This window comes from Phodopus roborovskii, unplaced genomic scaffold (assembly GCF_943737965.1).
Source record: "Phodopus roborovskii unplaced genomic scaffold, PHOROB, whole genome shotgun sequence".
Classification (NCBI taxonomy): domain Eukaryota; kingdom Metazoa; phylum Chordata; class Mammalia; order Rodentia; family Cricetidae; genus Phodopus; species Phodopus roborovskii.
In genome coordinates, this window is record NW_026126511.1 from 5,231,034 (window position 1) to 5,254,243 (window position 23,210).

The following is a 23,210-nucleotide window of genomic DNA, read 5'->3' on the forward strand; positions in this document are numbered from 1 at the left end:
ACATTTCACATAGCCAAACTGAAAAGCCTAACTTCTCTTGGCACCGAAACGATTTTTTCCTTCCACGAGTAGGGTTCCCGGGTCTGGCTGAATTATATCATCATCCGTCAGGCCACGCAGCTGAGAATTAGCAACGACCACCTTCATCACGCCTCTGATCAAGTATCCACCGGCCTTTCCTCTGGTGACGATAGGAAGCAGCGGCCACCGTACTATTCAGCCATCACTGAATTGGCTTGTGGCAACTGCCCTCCTTCCTGTGTTAATTCTGCGTAGCCACGGTCCACCTCTGACTGTAAAGTTAGAGACTGCTTAAAAAAAAAAAAAAAAAAAAAAAAAAAAACACCCTTTCCTAGCATTACTTTCCTTCCTTCATCGCGTTTAGTATACAAGCCTCGGTCTTTAGAATATGGGCTCAAATATTTCAAAACTCCATCTCTCAACGAATACACATCCTAATGCTATATGTCCCGTGACTATTCCAAGGCTCTGTGTTGATGAGATTTGCAGATTCCTCTGGCTGCGGTACTTCTTACTCAACCGCTCCTCCTTGGTTTCACTTTGTTTCTTCCCAACACACTTGAAGAAACCTTTCTGACACCTGAGTCTGAGTTGGATTTCAGTGGAACGAGAATGCCTCACGCCCCTGTCAGACCATGTGCTACACGATATTGTGAATTACTTCCGGTTCTTCTGACTTTCTAACTATTGTAAATTGCAGAAAGGTCAGACTCTGTGAGCCTCTTGATGAAAGTGAAAGTAGGAACCGAAAAATACTCCATGAACAAGTGTGCTCAAGTTATTTTCATTCAATGAGATATTTCTGTAGTGTAAAAGCATGTGTTCACAACATACCTCACCATTTAAGTAAAGAAACCCTATCAGCACTCGTGGCTTGCCAGGTGGATATTAATATCTCGAGACTTTTTAAAATTACCCTAGTTCTCTTTAAATATAAGAGTAATTTCCATGCAGCTTAGAAAAACAATCATAGTCAAGTGATTAGAACAACATTTTAAGGTCTGACTTCTTAGTTTCCTTGTCGATAACCAACACTGAAAAGTAGCCTCTGTTAGTATTTTCAGGTGGATCTTTTCAGATAAGTCTCTGCAAATACATGTGGTATTAAACTAAATTTATCCAGAGACTGCCCCCAGTATTTTGAATGCCTGCGTAACTGATCAATTATGCCTGTATATAGAAGATGCATTGAATCAGGGAGCCCTTTCAGAAGGCACAATTTTGAGTCTTTCCTAAACATTACCTTAAACAAACAAACAAATATGTCTGGAAAGGGCTTATCAGTTAAGAGCACTGGCAGCTCTTCCAGAGGTCCTGAGCTCAATTCCCAGCAATCACATGGTGGCTCACAACCATCTATCATGAGATCTGGTGCCCTCTTCTGGCCTGCGGGCATACATGCAGACAGAACATTGTATATGAAATAAAAATAAGTAAATACATTTTTAAACAAAAAAGCAATCTATTCTCTTGTACACAGGAATTTGGTTTACATAATGTTTGTTTACCATAATGAGTCAGTGCCCGTGGAGGCCAGAACAGGGCTTCCAACACCCTGGAGCTGGAGTTACAGGTGGTTTAACCATCATGTTGGTGCGGGGAATCCAACCTGGCTCCTCTGGAAGAGCAGCGCATGCTGTGAAGCACAGAGCCAGTACCCCCCCCCCCTTTTCTGTACACACTGACTGCCTGTGTTGCTTGGTGGCTCTCTGACCATTTCTTCCTGAGTGTTGCTTTGGTTTTCATTGTTTGCTAAAATAAACTCTAGTAAATTTAGCTTGTCTAAACTTTTAATGGTATTACTGATAAGCCAGGAACAGGGACGGGGTTGTCCCTGAAGGAAAAGCAGAGCATCAGCTTGGACCACTGTCAGCACTTTCCTTCTGTCTCCCGATTTTCTTCTTGGTCAGAATGCCGTTCTTACACCAAAGGAAGAGTTTTGGTGCCTGTGCTCATTTGAGAGAATATGGCTGCCAACCATTCCAATTGGGGAAGGCTCAGAATTCATGAAGAGCACGCAGACTACATTAGAACAGTTCTAATATACCAGGGGCAATTGCATCACGAATGTAACTTGTTGATGAGCGTTCTGATAGATCTGGTCCCAGAGAAATGAAAGACCTTGCCTCCATGGGGTAGAGACAGTAAGCAATTATATCACTGGCCGGGGGTACGTTGATGAACCGACTCTGAAAAAGAGAAAAACTAGTGGATCTGTGTAGTTACGGTATCAGTTGTTGCTCAAATTGAATCAAGGAAAGACTCCAATAGGCTGACACTCAAACTGAGAACTGAAGGAGTATGGGAAGACACAAACAGATATTTGATGAACGGGCAGGGAGACCAGGGCAGGACCGGCCTGGTAATGCAAGAAGAGAGAGCAGGACCAGGATGGGGGCAGAGGGGAATCTCCGAATCGTCATTGTCCTGATTTCAAGTAGCCTTCAGTCTTGCAGAGCACCGGCCCATTTCCACACTGCATACATTCCTGAGGCTTCTGCTTAGCTGGGGGGTTTAGTCTACCTGCATGACTGAATGAAGGTGTCTAGGGCTGGAGAGATGGCTCCGCAGTTAAGAACACTGACTGCCGTTCCAGACGACCGGATTCAGTACCCAGCACCCACAAGGCAGCTCACGACTATCTGTAATCCCAGTTCCAGGGGACTGGACACCCAATGCACACACATATGGAAAAAAAAAAATCAATGCACATAAGTAAATAAATAAATAAGCAAATACATTTTAAGAAAGAACGAAGGCATCCATTCATAACTCCGAACTTCTAAGTGTCTACACAAGTGACCCACGTGGGTTACACCTGTCTTCCAGACTCTAGCTCCCCAGTAACCCCAACCATAGATAGAGCCTGCGCCTGCGCAGTGCCACGGCCGCCCTCCTCCCCCGCCCTCCCCCGCCCTCCCTCGCCCTCTCCTGCCCCCTCGGAGAACCCGGAAGCTGCTGCGGACTTCCTTTTGACGTGTCGAGGGGCGGGGTCGTGTCGCAAAACGTCGTGGTGGCTGGCACTGCGCTGGGATGTGCAGCTTCCGCGCTGCACGGCGCCGGCGCGGCTGAGCGCAGAGATGTCGGCGTCGGGCCGGGGGGAGCCCTGCGGTCCTCCCGGCAGCTACGCGAAGCGGGTGCTGGTGACCGGGGGCGCTGGCTTCATGTAGGTAGCCGTGCTGGTGGCCCTGGCCTCTGCCCGCGGCTCGCCCCGTCTTGGCCCCGGGTCCGCGCTCGGAGGGTCCCAGGCGGGAGGGTGCTGGTGCTGATGCTGATGCTGACGCTCGCTCGGGACGCGTGGGACGTCCGCCCGCCTCCCTCACTGCGGGGCCAGCGACCACGGGGTTGCTTTGAGCCTGCGGCTTCTTCAGCACCTGCCCTGCAAATAGAGGGAGTCGGGAGGGCCGGGGTGTAGTGTCTGTCCCCCCTGCTGCCCGGGGTGTTTGCCACCTGCCTGTCACTTTGCACATCGAACTCTGCCCCTGCTCTCTCTGCTGAGCCTCCCTCCAGCACGCACAGGCCTGTCCAAAAGCATCTCTCTCGACACGGTGGGACTCTCCCCCCCACACACACCCCGTTTTCTTTAAGAACACGTTTACAGATCCTCTGTGGTAAGCACAATCCATGAGCTTGCCCTACTCGGTGTCAGAGTTTATCCCGGACCTCTCACCCCTGTCCTGACCGCATTGGGCCCGACACTGCCTCCCTTTGCTTGGAACACGGGTGCTGTGCCTGCCCCCAGATGGAGCTCCCCGAGTTTTCTTGAGACTCCTTAAAGCGTGTTCCTCATACAGAAGTCGTTGTCTTTGAGGAAGTCAGATGCTGCAGCCACATAGGATTTTATACTCGTGGTTTCTGTGAGATGCGAAAGTCCAACATCTTCATCGGCGTTGAAGACTCAGGCGCGCTGCGCAAGCCCTGCTTTCCAATGTAATCTCCGGCTTTTCTGTACCCGCCACAGTGCTCTCAGGGTTCTTGGAGCACAGGACGTTTGCACTAATTTCTTTGCCGAGGCTGTTCAGTTCAGGTGCTAATCTACCCACGTATCAACCTAAGAGCCCTTAGCGGACCACCCTAGGTAACAGAGCCACTTAAAACGACCTGAAATTGCATTATTTGTATTTACTTGTTGTTTGTGGCCTTGGCCCGCTTCTGGAACGTAACCTCTATGAGGGCAGACTGATATTCATGGAGCACATGCAGGAAGAAAGGTCTGGGCCGTTCTCCAGAGTATAAGTATAAAGCCAAGTATAAGCGTCGTCCTCACAGCTGGTCAGTGCTCGCCATTTACTCCCAAGAACCCAGAGTGTGTTTAAAAATATCTGGCGTCTCATTTTACTGAGATCGCTCCTTTGCAGGGTCCCCTGATAACGCTGGAAGCACTGTCAGTACCTAACTCGACATGGTGTCAACTATGGAGGCGGTGTTGCCTAGGAAACCTGTGTTCAGTCCAGGACCCTCCTGAGATTTCAGGCTTACACAGCCAACTGCTAGTACCAGGAGAGGGCAGTTGCAGAAGTCAGTATAAACACAGGCAAATGACAGCGTCTACGCTGAAGTAACATCTGTGTAATTATGCTGCAGCTCCTGAGAAGGCATACCTGCCTCTCGGTATACTTGCTCGGACTAGATCTTATATTTTCCATGCTCACACTCACAGCATGCATGGGCAGCATCATTTGGTTAAACTGGCTTCCTCGTTATTCTCTCCAGAAATTCATATGAGAGTTTGTTTATAGGTTCTGTTGAGAAGGTGGGTTAAAAGTGTGGTGTGTTACATCCTTTCCGTTGTCTTGGGAAAGTGTAATGTTTCCTACTACTCCATAGCTTAGGGAAACTCTTTAAGAGTCTAGGGAGGTCCATGTTTGTCACTCACAAAGTTCTTTTTCTCCTCGTAGTGCATCCCACGTGATTGTCTCCTTGGTGGAAGATTATCCCAACTACATGATCATAAATCTAGACAAGGTAAGTATCGGAAAAATGAGCTTCATGTTCTAAAATTAGACCCCTGTTGGCCGCATCATTAAAAAGTACCAGGGAACCATTAAGAAGTAGCACCAGAGAACTGAGGAGTGCTGAGTAGAAAGATGTCCTCCTGGTTCTCATTTATTCAGCTCGGAGGGCTGTGTTGTCATGTGTTCATGCTGCGTTTAGTCTTAGGTCAACGCTTTTGAAATCGTTTTGCCAGCCTATAAACCCAAGGTTGTCAGTGCAGCAATTTTAGCAAAAGAAACGCTTTACCCTTTTTAAAATTCAACATATACTGTGATTTTATAATTGCTACCTCCCAGGAACACCTGTGTGTGTGTGTGTGTGTGTGTGTGTGTGTGTGTGTGCACACACACACATATATAATATCATATATTTTATAATATATGTATATATATTAATATTAGGGTATAATTAAAAGCAATTGCAGTGGCACTTGCCTATTATCTGAGCATTAGCCATGTAGAGGCAGGAGAATTAGAACTTGAGGGTCAACCTTGAACTATAAAGCAGGCCAGCCTAGGGATGCATGAGATCCCATCTACGAACAGCAAACCAACAAATGAAAAGCAGTGAAGTTAATTTAGTTTTGACAGTTTTATAGTCATGGTTGAAGTCTCCCTAGAGAATATGATGTTTTAGTTTAAACAAAAGATGCAAATGGCTTTATTTTCATAAAACACGATGGTTAAGATATACAGGGAAACAGCGCCCGTTCAGCGTTGGCTTATTTGTTTTTTTCTGTGTTAATGTTATAAACAGGTGGACAGAATTCTTTTCCATGTCATTTATTTATTTGGGGGCAGGGGCATCCGGCTTGCATGTAGAGAGGCAACATTTTCTCCTTCACTATGTGGTTCCCAGGCCCAGGCTCTGTGACAAGTATCTTCACCCACCCAGCCATCCGGCCTGCTCTGAAGAGAGATCTGTAACAGAGTCTCTCTTGGTTTGTTCCTTTGAAAATTAGCCATGACCTGCTTTTACTTTGAGGATGCCAGAAACTTTAAGGGTGTAAAATACAGGAAGCGTTTTTAGGGGACATACTCTTGTGTCATTGTTTAGTAGCATCTGTGACCTCCAAGCTGAATTGGCTCGTCATAGGAGGGCCTGACCTTGCTTTGTGGTTTGTTTTCTCTGCACCACATCCTCCTCCTTCAAGCTGGATTACTGTGCAAGCTTGAAGAATCTGGAACCCGTCTCTAACAAGCAAAACTACAAATTTATACAGGTATGGAAGCTTTGCTGACCGCGCCTCCTTAGTCACCAGAAATCGTCATCTTCTTTGTGTTGCAAACCTGTTAAAGATCAGATGTTTTCCAGAATAGTACATGCCGTAGACAGTTCTTCTTTTAGATTATCACAGAAAAAGCTGCATAGACGTTTTGGGGACTTGGCAAACGTATGAATAGTTGACAAAATATGTGAATTGAGCATGCATGCCACACTTGTTTTAAATGTATGTTAGTATAGCTCTCTGGAAGATTTATTTTTCTTAGTGCTAAAAAAAATGCCCTTGCTCTCTTAGCTTTACAAGTATGTGACAGACACATTTGCAAAAATATTTTGAATTAAATGCGTATGTTCTAAGATACCGAGTAACCACGTCATGTTTTACTTGGCTGGCTGCTTGACTGACTTCAAGACCTTTTCTGTTGAACCCTGGGATGAGCAAAGCCCCGGGATGAGCACAGCCGGGTGCTGATAGCGCTGGTTGTTACGAAGGCGAGTGCTCAGGAATCCTCACCCGTCCGTGTTTGCCATTCCTTGCAGGGTGACATCTGCGACTCTCACTTTGTGAAGCTGCTGTTTGCGATGGAGAAAATAGATATAGTCCTGCATTTTGCTGCACAGACACATGTAGGTAAGCACCGATTTATGCTGTCTTTATGACTGGCCTCTTCTTTCCCTAGTGAAGAAACCCAAAGTCCAGGAATAGAAGGAATAAGCAGGAACTTATCAGTCTTTAAAGAGAATGCACTGGCCAGGCCATAAGCACAGCCCCTTGTCCCTGATGGGGTAAGGGCTTTGTTTCCATTTGGTTGTTATTACCGTGGGTTCTGGGGATCGATCTACTCGGCCCACCTGCTCTGCACCCACCTGGCCACATCCTCAGCCCAGATAATTGGGGCTTGCTATCGGTCACTTTTTAATTCATGTGTATTGAAATGGGACATGGAAAATGGCTCTAAAGACTTTGAGTCGAGTCAAATTCAGAGCACTGGTTACTTCTGAAAGGGAGGAATACGATGAGCCTCAGTTTTGTTTTGTGTTGTTCTTGAGTGGTAGCACACCATGAACTCTGTGGTAGCGCAGTACATTCATGATGCTGGTTTCACAGTTGAGTTAACCTTGCAACACAGACTCAGAGAAACCGGAAGTAACAGGTTCACCTGTGTCCACCTGTGTCGCCTGTGATGGGTGCTGCTGCTGATGCTTCCTGGAGGCAGACACAAACCTGCACTGTCCTTAGAACTCAAGAGAGCTCCCCGGTGTGATCTGACCCCTGTTAGGCTCTGGGTTACTTGTCCTTCTAGGCAGCTGTAGGCAGTGGTGTGGTGAATGTTCCGGTCCATGTACCATGTCACGGTAAGTACACCTTCTGTCTGCTGTCATAAGATTTGCTCTCTTCAGTAATGGGACAGTGGCAGCCAGCTTTGTGAAGGGGTCTCACTGTGGCGCAGGCTCCTGTCAGTGTATCTTCAGGGTTCCAAACTCAGTACTGTGTGTTGGGTAGACTCTGATTACCAGTGAGAGTCTAATTTATATTTTTCCAAGTTTCCAGTGAGATCATATGTTTCTTATGTTTTCTGACAATTTAAATTCCTTTGGTAAAATACTGTTGAAATCACTTGCCCGTTTAAAAAAAAAAAAAGCCTATTTATATTTTTCATATCGAAATATCTTAGTGAGAGATATCTTGGTAAACAAAGAGAGAGAGAGAGAGAGAGAGAGAGAGAGAGAGAAGTGATTTCTTCTGTGTTCTGGGCTAGCTGAACCTTTATGTTATTGTTTCGTGTGTGTGTGTGTGTGTGTGTGTGTGTGTGTGTGTACAGGTAGATGGCCCTGTGTGGGCACATACAGAAGCCAGAGGAGAACGTCACATGTCTTCCTGTGTTGTGCTCTGCCTTACTCCTGAGACAGAGCGTTTTTCTGAACCTGGAAGCCACTATCTGGACTCCTTGGGCAGCCCGCCAGCTCCTGGGATCCACATCTCCACTCCAGCTCGGGATTGCAGACTTGCACGATGTGTGGTGCTGGGGTCTGAACGCCTGTCCTCTCCCGAACAGCAGGCACCCACTGAGCCATCACCCCAATTCTGAAGTGATCTTTCTTCCGTGGTGATGTGGATTGCCTTGAAACCTTTTAATTGGCATGGTTATGGCTGTGTTGTCTCGGGGTGTCTCCTCTATAATTTATCTCCAGCACTTGTCTGCCTTAGTGATTTAGCTTGTGCATGCTGGGTAAGCACTCTCCATTGAGCTCCACACCTCAGCCTAGATCTGACTTCTTCTGAAAAATGGGTTTGATCACCCGTGACATTTACCCCTTGCTATCTTTTGAATTGTTTTCACTTTCTTTTTCCACAGCTCGCTTGGGAAGAACTGTCTGACTATAATGTAACTAGGTTTCGGAGCCCAAAGTCTGGAAACCTTTGCCGTCTTCCCAGATCGCTCCCTTTACCTCTGTTCATGCCCAGCGTTGTGTTCAGACAAGCTTTCCAGTCTGTTGTGTTTAATTTTGTCCCTCAGTTCCAGCACACATCAGTCTTACTGTTTTCCATAGTACTGTTTCCCTCAGTCAAGGTTCGGGTGCATTTGAGCTTTGGTAATGATGATGTTCTCCTTGTCCTTTTCTCCCCGTTCATACGTTAAATCAGGATTTAAAAACAGGTTCTTTGTATCAGCTCTTAGGGCACCTTGAGATTCAGCTGATGGTGGCAGCCAGCTTGGCTGACTTATTCTTTGTCCCTGTGCACTGGGTTCTGTGGCAAAGACTTGGTTTCTTCATTTTCTTCACAGTGTTCTTACGAGACCATGGATTTTAGCATGACGATTTTAACATGACTCCTGTTTCTTGCATGCTTTAGTCAGTTGTGGTGTGTTGTGAGCACCCACGCCTGCCAGCACCCATTGGAAGCACTTCTGGTAGCTCCTTGAGTCCGTCTGTCCTAACCTCACAGCCCTCGGCACTATGCTGTCCTGGTGGAGCAGGTGCTCCCTGCTTAGCTTCCAGGTTTCCCAGCATGCACTGCCTTTTCTGTGGCCTCGAGTGGCTTCTGTGTGTTTGAGCCCTCGCATCAGTATTGGATTAGTGTTCACCCTCAGGGGTCCATTTTGACTAACTCTCCTCTGGAAAACCTGTCTCCAAACATAACCACACTCTACTGTGCTGTGGGAGTAGGCATCAGCATAGATTTTGGGGGAAAAGTTCAGCTTATAGGTCTGAATTAAGGGAGAAATGCATATCAGTTTGACTACACATCACCAGATTTCCTTCCTCTGGGTTTGAATACATCATTGTAGAACAGCTGTTCTTAGCCTATGGGTTGTAAACCCTTCATGAGTTAAATGACCCTTTCCCGGGGGTCACAGATCAGATACCCTTGCATATCAGATATTTACATTCCAATTCGTAGCGGTAGCAAAATTACAGTGATGAAGTAGCAGTGACCACGACACCTGGATTTGTATTAAAGGGTCACAGCATTAGGAGGGTTGAGAACCTGCTGTACACCCACTCCTAGTGTGCAGAAGTATGTTAGTTTTTAGGTACTTATTTTAAGTGTATGCTCCCGAGTGTGTGCATGTGTGCCGGGGACTCCCTTTCCCCAGGGTCTGGTGGCCACCAGTCCACGAGGACAAAGGGGGCCGAGATGGCATGAGGGGCCTTGTACAGCCTTCCCTAAGTCAGCCTCGGTGAGACAGCTCATCTCTATTTCAGGGTCAGGGGAATGTATGGGATGGGGACAGCAGTTGGAGCCTCTCCTGATTTGAGTTTGGCAGCACGGTCCTACCATACAGCTGGAACACAACACCCAGTTATCATATGGGCGGCGGGCGGGGTCAAAAGTCACATCTAAGGTGAGTCAGGCACCCAAGCTCGGGACAGCTTTCAGTAAGATCAGGCGTCAGAGTCTAGAAGAGACACTGTCCAAATAGGGTAGAGAGGGAGCCCTGCTGCAGAGGGTCCTCCTTATCGCCTGGGCTCAGAGAGCAGTCTGGACAGGTGTTCCTCAAAGCCCGCCCCCCAGTGACACACCCACTCCAGCAGAACCACGCCTCCTAATAGTGCCTCTCGCTAGCTATGAGATTATGGGGGCCAAATACATCCAGACCACCACACTGGATCTAAGATAGTAAATAGAACCCTAAAAGTTCCCTAGGAGGGTGCGGTTTGCCTTACTGTATATGCACCACAAACCGGTTCAGGCTGGACTGGCCTTTCTGTCTTGTACCCAGGTACATCAGGAATGTGTCTGAGTAGAAACTATCTGTGTTTGGTTATTTTTAGGGGTAGAGAAACGTATACTATAGTTCAGGGAGGAGGGCACATGTAGTCAGTCAGAAGCCGTGGAGCCCAGTGTAGGTAGGAGTCGGAGGGGGTTGAGGTTGCCAGGTGCCTGCCGAGTGGGCACGTGACCAGAATTAAGTAAGGTCTCAGGCTGCTCACCTGTTCTTCATGTTTGCCTCTTCTAGCACTTGGGAGTGAGAGACAGGACGATCAGAAAGTTCAAGATTAGGTCAGTGAGATAGCCCAGTGGATAAAGGCTCTTCCTGTGCACGCCTGATAACCTGAATTTGATCCCCAGAGCCCACGTGGTTGAAGGAGAGGATGGCTCCACACTTGATGTGTAATACACACACACACACACACACACTACATACACACACACACACACACACACAATACATACACAGCAGTGTCATGCCCAGCTACATAGTAAGTTTGCGGCCAGCTTAGAACACATGAAAGCAAGTATGAATCAGTGCCCTTGTGTTATTTGTCAACCCTGTTGCAGCCGTGGTGAGGAATGGGAAGTACGAACCCTTAACACGGAGTCAGATTTTTGATGTTTGTTTTGCCCCGGAAACGGAATTACTATAGCTTTTCTCTCGTCCTTTTTAGATCTTTCGTTTGTCCGTGCCTTTGAGTTCACATATGTCAATGTTTATGGCACTCATGTTTTGGTAAGTGCTGCGTACGAAGCCAGAGTGGAGAAATTTATCTACGTCAGCACAGACGAAGTGTATGGAGGCAGTCTCGATCAGGTAAGTGTGGAGAGCGCACTCTGCGTGCGTGCGCTGTGCCTGTATAGGGCGTGTCTTGTTGGCGTCACCTCCATAACGCTCCTTCCTGCTCCTTTGTTCCTGTCAAGGGTTACCACTTCACTGGCACAGATTTACTCAGGGTCTGACTGTCGTACAACACAGCAGCAGGTCTCACGTTTAGTCTCAGTGGTAAAGCGTGATGATGCATGTAGCATCCCCCTGCTCACCTTCTCTGGGCAGGAAGACACGTCAGCCCGTTGTGAAGAGTGCTGCAGAATTGTTGTTGGAGCTGGAATCTGCCCCTTCCTTGATGTTTTGAGGACAGGGTCTCATGGTGCGCCCAGTTGGCCTGGAAGTCCCTGCGTTGCTCAGTTTGATATTAACCCTCAGGTCTTCCTGCTCTGTGTCCCCAATGCGGGTTTCACAGGGATGTGCCACCACACCTGGCCCTGTTCATAGGAAGCCGTTCCTAATTGTTGTGCTTTTTAGACAAAGATAGAACCACTCTTCGGTCCAGTTTCCTTTCCTCCGGTCCTTTCTCTTAAAGGCATGCTCTTTTGGGAGTCAGTAACGGGCTAGGGTCCAGCTCAGAGTTGATGGGAAGTAACAGGCTAGGGTCCAGCTCAGAGTTGATGGGAAGTAACAGGCTAGGGTGTAGCTCAGAGTTGATGGGAAGTAACAGGCTAGGGTCCAGCTCCATGTTGAGTACTTTTCCAGTGTTTGTGAAGTCCTGGGCTTGATCCTAAGCAGCAGATAAAAACAAAAGCCTCAGAGTAAACCCCTATACTGCAGGGCTGGAGAGATGGCTCAGTGATTAAGAGCACTGTCTGCTCTTCCAAAGGACATGGGTCCAATTTCCAGAACCCACATGGCAGCTTACAACTGTCTATAACTTCAGTTCTAGGGGACCTGACACCTTTACACAGACATAGATGTAGACAAAATACCAATGCATAAAAATAAAATTAAATAAAGTTTAAAAAATTATCTATACTGCTAGTTATAATGGCCCTGAAATTAAGAAGGTACCAGAGAGAAGCCTCAAAAATATATCTGTGTGCATGTAACAGGTATTGGATGCTTATTTCTAAAAGTTATTAATGGTTAAGATAATTTCTACACAGTTAACACTTTACTACTGCCTTGTGGTCTTATACAGACTGAAAGAATAATAGCAGTCAAAAATTAAACTAGGCAGAGAAGAGTATGGTCTCTCATATTTCTGAAGTTTTAATCTTCAAATACTACCATGCTTGATATGTAAGCTCCCAACTGTTACCCAGTAAAGCTATAGATTTCCTTGTGTAAGTGTGTGTTTGTGAGAATTAAAACACGTTTTGGTGTGGGTTGTTTTAGAAAGGGCTCCCAGCACCCCCTGTGTGTGCATGTTTGGTATGGTATTAGCCTGCTCTCTGGACCATCTTCAGAGCTGTTTCTCATTTAAACTAGAAGCTATCATATATCAATCCCAGTTCCCTCTTCCTCCCATCCTCCCATGCCCCCCACCGACCCCCATCCCATCCCTCTTCTGCTCCATAGAAAGGGTGAGGCCATAGGAGATCATCAAAGTCTGTCACATCATTTGGGGCAGGGCCTAGGCCCTCCTGTGTGTCTAGGCTGAGAGAGTATCCCTCTGTGTGGAATGGGCTCCCAATGTCCATTTGTACACTAGGGATGAATACTGTTCCATTACCAGAGGCCCCATAGACTGCCCAGGCCTCTTAACCGACACCCACGTTCAGAGGTCCTGGTTTTGTCCTATTCTGGTTTCCCAGCTATCAGTCTGGATTACATGAGCTCCCTCTTGTTCAGGTCAGCTGATTCTGTGGGTTTCTGCAGCCTGGTCTTGACCCCTTTGCTCATCACTCTTCCATGTCTGTAACTGGATTCCAGGAGTTTGGCTCAGTGTTTAGCTGTGGGTGTCTGCTTCTGCTTCCATCAGCTACTGGATGAGGGCTCTAGGATGGCATATGAAGTAGTCATCAATCTCATTATAGGGGAAGGATATTTAAGATAGCCTCTTTCTCCTAAATACCTCTCCCTCCCCCTGTGCTCCCGATTTGCTCAGGACATGTTGTCCCTTTCCCCTTGTTTGGGGACCATGTATGTCACAGCTTTGCTTTGATCGGAAGCACTTAGCAGCGTCTGGGTGGTGCACAGGGAAGGTCCTGCCCAGCCCCAAGTCCGTGCAACTGTCCTTCCGCCCAGGAGGATTATTTATTGACTGCACAATACTGACCTCACCTGTCATTTCGCCTGCTACCAATTTTCTTTTTAGCTCTCTTATGTAAGCTATTCTGACAGTCGTTTTTATAACGAAATAATTACACGAGTTTCCTTTCAGTGGGGAGCTTTAGAATGTTGCCACAGTAACTGCAGTCAGCTATACCAAGATTCCCTAAGACTGTGCTTATTCACCCAAGATGGCTGTAAACAAATTTTAGCCAGGCCTGGTGGCACAGGACTATAATCTGAGCTCTGAAGGAGGCTGAGCTCTGAAGGAGGCTGAAACAGGAGGAGCCCAAGTTAAAAGCTAGCCTGGGTAACTTAGTGACACTTTGTCTCAAATTAATAAATACAGGGCTGGGAAGATGGCTCCTTGCCGGTACAGAGGACCCTGGCTTGGCTCCCAGCATCCGTGTGGCTGCTTACAATGTGTGACTCCCTTCCTACAGATCCAGGGATTCCTGCATGTATGTGCTGCCCATAAACTCTCGTGCACACACACATACATATAAAAGTAATAAATAGTCTTTAAAAATATTTTAAATGCCTGAGAACATGGATGTGCTGTAGTATGCCCTCCCACGGGTTCAGTGGCCTCCTTTTCTGTCTCCTTTCCCCGGGGCTGGTCTCTAAGACCCCGCTGCGCTACTGCTCTTCCCTTGCGGGAATTCAAAGGGTTCCTGTGTTGTTGGGTTTCTCTTTGTCTTTTTTTGAGACAGAGTTTCAATTCTCCATTCAATTCCTCTACCTCCCAAGTTCTGGAATCCTGGGTATGTCCACCAGAGCAAGGCATGGTTTCTTAGCTGTAGTGACTGACATTTCAAACTAGTAGTATGGTTGGTTTTCAGTTTTGTTTGGTTCTGTGTGTGTGTGTGTGTGTGTGTGTGTGGTGGCGTGCACTCACGTATGTGTGTACTAGACCTGAACCTGGGTTCCCTTGAGTGTAACACAGAATACTATTGTTGAGTCACACACTTAGACCTTGTAGTATGTTTTCTACTTAGAGAATGTGTGTAATTCAAATGTATACTTTTAAAACTAGGAGTTTGATGAATCATCGCCCAAACAACCTACAAACCCATATGCCTCATCTAAAGCAGCTGCTGAGTGCTTTGTGCAGTCTTATTGGGAGCGATACAAGGTAAACGCTGACTTCTGAAAGTATGTGTTAACATTTATTATTTATTTATTTATCGTGCGGGTGAGTGCATGTATGTATTGTGTTCTGTAATATGAGCCTGCTGATCAGAGGGCACCTTATGGAAGCCACTGCTTCCCTGCCACCCTGTGGGTTCAGGCATGGAGCTAGGTCATCCTGCTCTTACCCATCTCACGGCCCGATTTCTTAGCATTCTAAGTCAGCTGTGGCATAGAAGACCTAGTTTAAAAACTTAGGTATTACGGGCTTATAAGTATTGAAATCTTACATTGCATGAACCTTGTGTTCATCTCCTCATAAAAGCACTAAGCTGAAACACATTTGATCCTATTGCAATGATAGAACATCACAGGGTTAGAGAGGCGCTCCATGGGAACCCTGCCAGGTGGTAGAATCACAGATCCCTTTCCCAGCAGGTGCTTTCCCTGCGTGAGTCAAACAGTCTTGGCCCCACGTGAGGTGGACTTGAAGGCTTGCGTCTGGGAGTCTAATCAAAACAAGTATTACAAAACAAGTATTAGCAGCTCCAATGTCATATATTAATTAGGCTTCCCAGTGGCCATATTGGTTATTAGGAGCTGATTCAGAAAGGCAAGTCAAGAAGTTCCTTGGTGTTCCCTTGCTTCTTGTGGTGATCCTTTTTATTCGTAGGGTAGATTCAGTGGATAGAGTCAAGTTGATGTCTACTGTCTCATGGAATGTAGACTGCTGGAAGCCATGTTGGAAATGATGGTGTGGAAGGCCTCAGTGTTTAACCTGACTCTGTGCCTTCCTCTATATCCATCTTCCCGTTGTCTCCACACGAGAAGGAGCCTTGTGAACTTCCTGTCCAACTTCCTGTTGGCCTGCGGCCGTTATTTGAGCCCTGTCCTCTCCTGTCTTTTTAAAAATATGATCGTGCTATGTGACCTCGGATGACCTGGAGTTTACCATGTAAACCAGGCCGGCCTCAAGCTCGGAGATCGACCTGCCCCTGCCTCCTGACATCTCGTATTAAAGCATGCACCACCAGGCCTGACTTAAAAGAAAAAACCAAAACACAAAAAAAGTAACAACAAAAACACCCAGGTCCCACTGCATAGCTTGGGCTGGTCTTGAACTAGGGACCCTCCTGTGTTAGCCTCAGGAGTGTCAGGGTTACAGGTGCGGGCTTGTCTTTATAAGCTTACCTGGCAGGCTCCTCACTGTGGGCTGGCACTGATTGCTGGGTCCTTCCCTCCCGCTAATGTTGAATGTTCTCTAAGTTTCCAGTTGTCATCACCAGAAGCAGTAATGTTTATGGACCACATCAGTACCCTGAAAAGGTAAGCGCCATTTCTAAATTGTTAGCGAGTGGCTTTCTTTAAAGCAATCTTCAGCAGTTACTCGTCTGGAACAGTTCACGTTGTAATTGTGCATAGTTACGTTCTCTGTGGGGGTTGCTCGAGAGCTCATCACATTCAGAGTTTGAAGATTTCACTCCCAAGTATCAACTTGAGGCCCGCCAGCTGGCGTGCCTTGGTCTCTAAATTGGGGGAAATGACAGCATTTAGGATGTGCGTGGGCACACGCCGTCTCCTTGCATCCTAAAGCACCGCGTAGCCCTTCCGACATTGCCCTACGTAGCGCCTAAGACTGGTCTGCAGTTGTGTCAGGGTACACAAAGTTAAAAGCTCGTTAGGGAAAGGTGCGGCAAGCTTGGGCTGACTGAGCGGGTGCTTATATGGAAGTGATGTTTGGTGCCTGCCTTCACGTCAGAACTCTCCAGAGAGGCGGCGTGTGTTGGCTGCAAACTGTCTCTCTCTGTATATGTATGTATGTATATATAAAACAATTTTTAATCTTATGAGTTTATATTCATATCGATGTCATTTTCAAAGTCTGAAATGACATTTAAATATTCTTCTAGGTTATTCCAAAATTTATATCTTTGCTCCAGCATGACAGGAAATGGTATGTTGCTTTTTATTTTTGCATTTATATGCTCTATGCTATTTTGGTATTCGGTATTCGGTATTTTGGTATTCTGTAGCAATCTTTAAAAGCCATGACGTCTAAAGTCTTATAGAGGCCAAGGATTTGAACATTCTGCCATGTAGGAATGCTTTCTCCATTTAATGTGATAGCTTGCCAAAAACTGAACTGCATCTTCATAATTTACTACAGTAAATTCTGAAATTATCTGCCATGGAACTTAGAGTTGCAAGACAAAATCTTGACATCTATATATATTAGTTCATATTTCCAAATGGTTAATTTAATATAGAGATGTGGATTTTACTTTTCGTTTTCCCATTATTTTTAAGTTCTGGGGCTTGGAAGCAGGCCGTCAGGTTCTGGACAAGCACTGTGATAACCAGCTGTAGCCCCAGCTCCGTCCGAGCCCTGCGATTTCGTTATCGTTGATTGTTTAACTTTCTGAAATTGCTCAGGCCAGCCTTGAACATGGAACTCTTTTGTCTCGGTCCTCCAAGTGGAGTTACAGTCCACCAGCTTAGGTGTTTCTTCAGAATGAATTATGGTATAAAATTAACAAATCTGTCTTAGGGAGCCGTATTTTCCACTTTTGAAATTAAAACTTCTCAAGAAGTTCGGGCATCATTTCAGAAATGAGGAAGAAATTCTAAGGGAACTGAGTCTTTATAGTCACGGATTTCTAGGGCCTCTAGAAGCTGGCTTCTCGGGAGTCACGCCTGCCCCTGCTTACGCCTGGCTTGGGAGCATCTTTTGTGTATTTTATAACTCTGCTTTATTTAACCCATTTAGCTGTATTCACGGATCAGGGCTTCAAAGAAGAAACTTCCTCTATGCGGCTGATGTGGCGGAAGCCTTCCTCACCGTCCTCAGAAAGGGAGAACCAGGGGAAATTTACAACATTGGGACCAGCTTTGAAATGTCGGTTGTCCAGCTTGCGAAGGAACTAATACAGCTGGTATGTGCGTGTCTGTTGTCAGGGCGTTTATGAAGTGGTCGTCCAGTTGGTGGCAGTGACGAAGAATTTAGTCGCCCCGTGTATTAGTTACTTTCCTGCTGCTGAAACAGCGTGACCACAAGCAAGTTAAGGAAAGAGAGTTCATCTCAGTTTAGAGTTCTCCGGGGGGTGGGGCTGTCAAGCCTCCACGCGTGGCCCCCCGTTTAGCGAGGCCTCACTTCCTGCGGTTATGCAGTGTCCCCAAGCGGCACCACCCACGGGGCACAAGGACTCAGCCAACAGGAGAAATTTCCCATGACTACTTCAGAATCAGTGGCTTCCCATTTACTTAAGTTAAAAATGGACAGGTGGGAAAATAAAGTCGTAATTACCTACACCATGTGTCTCTGTGAAATGGCGTGCGTTCTTCGGGAAGGATGTTAGTGCACATCCTGTAGCTGTGAGGCACCCCTGCTTCAGAAGTAGGAACTCACCTCAGAGCCAACGAGAGTGGGGCATGAAGTAACTGGGCTCCAGTGGGAATTGCTCCTCTTGGGCGCCAGGCGAACCCCTGGGGACATGCAGCCCATACTCTTTATGAGCTCTGGGCGCAGCGCAGCTTGCAAAGGGTAGAAAGTTTGCTGCGGCCCCTCCTCCCTTCCCGCTGGAGGCAGTTGTCTCTTTCTCGCCAGCTTCTATCAGCTATTAAATACTGTTGTTGCCCTGTGGCCTCCTTGTGTAGCGTGACTCAGAAGTTTGCTGATTTTGACAGATCAAAGAGACCAGTTCAGAGTCTGAAACGGAAAGGTGGGTGGACTACGTGAATGACAGGTGAGTAACACGTTGGGACTTCCGGGGAAGACGTGAAGCTTTAGGTGCTTGTAAAACTACAAGCTAGATGAACTTGCTGGAAAAGTAGTTGAACACACGAGTTTTCTGACAAATTTGTCTTCCCAATTACAAGTGCTACAGAGACTAAGGGCAGTACTGTCATGGGCCAGGGGCCAATAACTCCTCCCCAGTGTGGGGCTTTCTCCATTGAGAAATTGGGTCGTTATTTTATGAAAGCGCTCTAAGGGTTAATTAGAAGGTAGCCGATGCATCTAGCCCCAGGCTTGGCACCCAGGAGCCTTCACTTGTTCCTGGTGATTTATTCATTAACTCATCAAACACTGTTAATTTCCTTCTCTATGTCAGGCACTTCATTTGTACCTGAATTGTGGCTGAAATAATTAAGTTATTGAAAGGAGAATGTGAGGCATTAGTAAATATGGGTTGTATAAACTTTGTAACGTTTTTCCACAATAAGCATGTCCCCAGCATGAGTCTGTTCTAACGTGAACTATGATAAAGTTGTGTAGAGTGTGCATTGTGTCTTAGTCAGATGTGCAGATGTGCAGATGTGTGTTCACAGTAAGGATGCGTGAGTGTGCATTCTGTCTTGGTCAGATGTGCAGATGTGTGTTCACAGTAAAGATGTGTGAGTATGCATTCTGTCTTGGTCAGATGTGCAGATGTGTGTTCACAATGTCATCTTAAATCTTTGCTTTCCAAGGCCTCACAATGACATGAGATATGCAATGAAGTCTGAAAAGATTCACAGTTTAGGATGGAAGCCCAAAGTGCCTTGGGAAGAAGGAATAAAGAAAACGGGTAAGTAACCAGTGGGTCATCTGGGGGCATGCAGACCAGTGGAAGAGAGGCAGCCCATTTCAGAGCCCCAGAGGTGTGCGGGCCGGGTGATGGCCGGCCTGCCCCCAGCTGTTTCTAGCTTTTCGTGTCTAGCAGTTGTTGCTGAGCATCTTGAGTTTAATGGACCTGACTTCCCACTGCCCCTCCTGCATCTGCTCAGCTCACCAGGTGCTTGGGTCTTCGCTTCCTTTGTGTTCTTGAAAGGCGGGCTTTGTGATCGGTCACGCCTTCTGTCTCAGTGGTCTGTAAAATGGTGTCCATATTGCCACCAGTGGAGTCTTAGCTTTGATGAAAGTTTCTGTAAATTTAAAGTGCACAGAAAAACACTAGGAAAATGAGAAACTGTGTGTGTGTGTGTGTGTGTGTGTGTGTGTGTGTGTTGCAACATACCTTTAATGTGAGTACTCAGGAGCCAGAGGCAGGAGGATCTCTGAGTTTGAGGCCAGCCTGGTTTACATGACAAGTTTCAGGCTTGCTAGGGCTGCATGGTGAAACCCTATCTCAGTTGACAGAACAAAACAGCAGCAAAAACCATGGGAATTGTATTCCTAGGAAAGGATCTACTCAAATGTACAAAAGAAGGACTAGATTTTAAAAACTTTAAATACAAAATACTTTGTTCAGGTATTAAAAACAAAAGCAAATAATAGCTTCCATTCTTACTTAGACTTGGGTTGCCTGGTGCAAAGCTTTGAGCTAATAGTGCGCACCGGAAACTGACGTCTCCTGATAGTGTGCACTGGAAACCCACCCCCCCTAGTTAATAGTTGCTAATCCTGTGTCACTGTGCTTAGATGGGTAGGTATTACTTTTTGCTGTAAAATGGGTTTAAAGGCAGCACAAATGGCATTCCTCGCCTGAGATCTCTGCAGTCCGAATGTGGTCAGCATTCCCGCAGGTCTGCTGCAGGGACTGCCTTTCAGCCACAGAACGCAGTAGCTCCTACCGTTCCCAGGGCGTTTCAGGCGACAGTTCCTGCTAGTCAGCTTGAAGGTGCGTCCCTGACACCGCAGGGACTCAGGAATCACGTTTGATTGATGCATGTTTTACACCTTGTCTTTCTCTTTTGATTTTCCTGCCAGTTGAGTGGTACCGAGAGAATTTCCACAACTGGAGGAACGCAGAAAAGGCCTTAGAGCCCTTTCCGGTTCAGCCGCCCTTTATTTAATCGCCAGTTGTGAAGAGGACGTCATCCTACCTCTACTTCCACACGTGCCGAAAAGAAGTGCCAGCTCATTCTGAGTGGCAGGGTGCTCCCGTGTGGGCTTCGGATGCAGAGTCTCCACAAGCTCCAGTATTGGTCCGGGGTTTCGTGCGGAGACCCGCTCAGCTGCAGAAGCGGGCCGTGGGCAGGATGAGGACCCTGTCCGTCCGAGAACCCCTGCCTGTCGGCTCCCCAGCCCAACGGCCTCGGGTCCGATGATGTGATAATGGAATCACGTTGAGCACTTTTTCACTTTTGATAATTTTGTAAAATCAGGTTAGGTGATTTTTAAGGAAAGATGTAAATTTCATACATTTTTGAATCAGTTGTTGATTTATATATAACCTGTATCAGAAATTTCATCATGTATCTACCATGTACAATGGTTTTATTTATAAAAGTATCAATATATTTTAATATATTAAATACATGTTGTGGGTGTGTTAGTGGTATATTTTTATTTTGAGATAATTTTTTAAAATAATCATGCATTTTTTTTTAAAATCTCTTTGGCCTGGTGCTAGCATTTCTTATTGGCTAGCTCTGCCTTAAATATTAACCCATTTCTATTCATTTAAATGTTTCCACGTGGTCTTATCTTACTGGCGAGAGGGTTCCGAGTTCTTCTCTCTCCGTCTTTCCTCCTCTATCTCCTAGTCCCACCTATCTTGCTTTCCTTTTGACCAGCAGTGTTTTTATTCATGAACCAATACGAGAAACATATTTACAGAATGACACTTTTCTATGATATGGGATCTTTTGCCATTTTTATTGACTGTAGAATTATGTTTGATAGCTTATTCCGGAAACAGTACGGAACATGAGTTTAAGGATGACAGGCTTGAGCTCCCAAAGGCATCCAGCTTAGGAAGCGGCTGCGTTAAATCAGGCTGCTGATACTGAAGCACAGCCAGCACATGGGTAGTGCTGATGACAGACTGGAGAACTTCTAAATTAAAAACCTCACTGATTGATGATATGTGGGAAAGTTGTTACTTGGCTTGGGTGATATTTTAAGGTGTTGGATGTTGGACTGGAAAGATCAGTTTAGGAGTGAGTAGAGCCTTTAACTCAAAAATGGTCACATATATGAATATGCAGATCAACTTAGTGGGGTCAAGATCTGGAGAAACATATTTGGGGGCTAACTGGCTGTTAACACCTGAGAGTGTGCCCTGGTGGTGATCGGACCTTTAAGAGCTAAGGCCTAGTAGAAGGTAATCAGATCAACGGATGCAACCTTTTGTAAGGACTGATGTAACTTTCCCAGAAACCTTGTTAATTTCCAGGAGAATGAATTGTTACAAAACAACAACAGCAACAATGCTCCCTCCCCCCACTCCCCCCCCCAGCTCCTTTATGACCTGTCTCCACTATGAGATCTGTTGCACACACCCTTACCCATTCTCTGAGTGGGGACCTAAAACCAAGTTCTAGTCCCCACTTCTGTCGCAAAATGTGTGTCTCCAGGGCTCGGGACCTCTTCGGGCTTGCACAGAATAACACCGAGGAAGGCCTCTGTCCAGCCCCCCGCCCCCACAATTCCTTAAAGTTATTTAATACTGCTCACCGACGAGATCGAATGTCAGTACATATTTATCATTTCATGCTTCGCCAATTTCATGCACGCAAGTCTTAGTTCACCTTCTATTTCCACGAACAAAAGAAAGGAAGCCATGGCAGGAATCTGGAGGCAAGAACAGAAGCAGAATCCCTGGAGCCATGCTGTTAACTGGATTGCTCTCCCTGGTTTGCTCAGCCTGCTGACTTAACCACCCCAGGACCATCTGCTCAGGGAAGGCACCACCCATAATGGGCTCAGTCGTCCCACGTCAATCACTAACCAAGAAAGACCTCTGCAGACTCACCAACATCCTATCTGATGGAGGCAACTGTCAACCGAGGTTCCCTCATCCCAGGTGACCCCGGCTTGTGTCAAGTTGACAAGCAAAACAAAAATGTGGAATTCCAGGATCAAACAAGTCTGTCAGAGATTTACAGTAGGCGTCGGGCGTTTCTTCCCAACGTGGGTTGAAAAACCTGGATCCACTTCATAAGGACAAAAGGTCAAGTCATTTAAAAATTCTGCAAGCCTTTCCCGCCCCTTCCAGAAAGCTGGCGCCAGCATACGTTATTTTGCCCGTCAGCTGATGAACTAAGGGATGCTCCTCCCCTAGTGACGCCATGTCCGGCCCCCTCTCTTCACTACTCCCTGAGCGGGGACTCTTTGGTTTTTGAGCTGATAAAGCCTGCCTGTCCTTAAATCGGACCCTTGTATGCAAATTAGGTGTGTTCTCCTGTTCCTCTGTCCTCAAGCTACATATAAGCTAGCCTGTTACCCCAATAAACAAGCCACCAGGCACGCAGACTTCTTTGCTGGGAAGTACTCAGGGCCCTCTGACACACAAGCTTCTGTTCTCCTGGGGCAGGGGGACAGATTACAGCCCAATGTATAAGTTTCTGGTTATTTTTACATGTGCATGCGTGCATGTGTGTGTATGTGTGCCCAAGCCCTCCTGAGTTTAATTGGGCTGCTTGCATGATCATAGACACGGGATCATTTATTGAAGCTTGGGCAGTTACTTTTCCCCCGTGGCTACAGCTACGGTCAGAGTATGTTAAGGTGAAGAACTCTGCAGTCCCTATGAGGCAAACAAGCAGACGTCAGTCATCCTCAAGGCAACCACTGCTTCCGTTCACTTACACAGAGAGTTCCTGCAGTGAGGGCACACGTGCATTCTGATTCAGCCTGTGCTAGAC

The 23,210-nt window shown here is 46.5% G+C and overlaps 1 protein-coding gene across 1 annotated transcript; it reads left to right on the forward strand.

Moving 5' to 3' along the window:
• Window positions 1–3,018: 3,018 nt before the first annotated feature.
• Window positions 3,019–20,899, forward strand: Tgds (TDP-glucose 4,6-dehydratase). The gene is made up of 12 exons (XM_051195228.1): window positions 3,019–3,187; window positions 4,920–4,986; window positions 6,170–6,238; window positions 6,781–6,871; window positions 11,137–11,279; window positions 14,548–14,646; window positions 15,909–15,968; window positions 16,553–16,596; window positions 17,410–17,575; window positions 18,327–18,385; window positions 19,110–19,207; window positions 20,329–20,899. The coding sequence occupies exons 1-12, from the start codon at window positions 3,102–3,104 to the stop codon at window positions 20,412–20,414; spliced, it is 1,068 nt and encodes a 355-aa protein (XP_051051185.1). The 5' UTR covers window positions 3,019–3,101; the 3' UTR covers window positions 20,415–20,899.
• The last annotated feature ends 2,311 nt before the right edge of the window (window positions 20,900–23,210 follow it).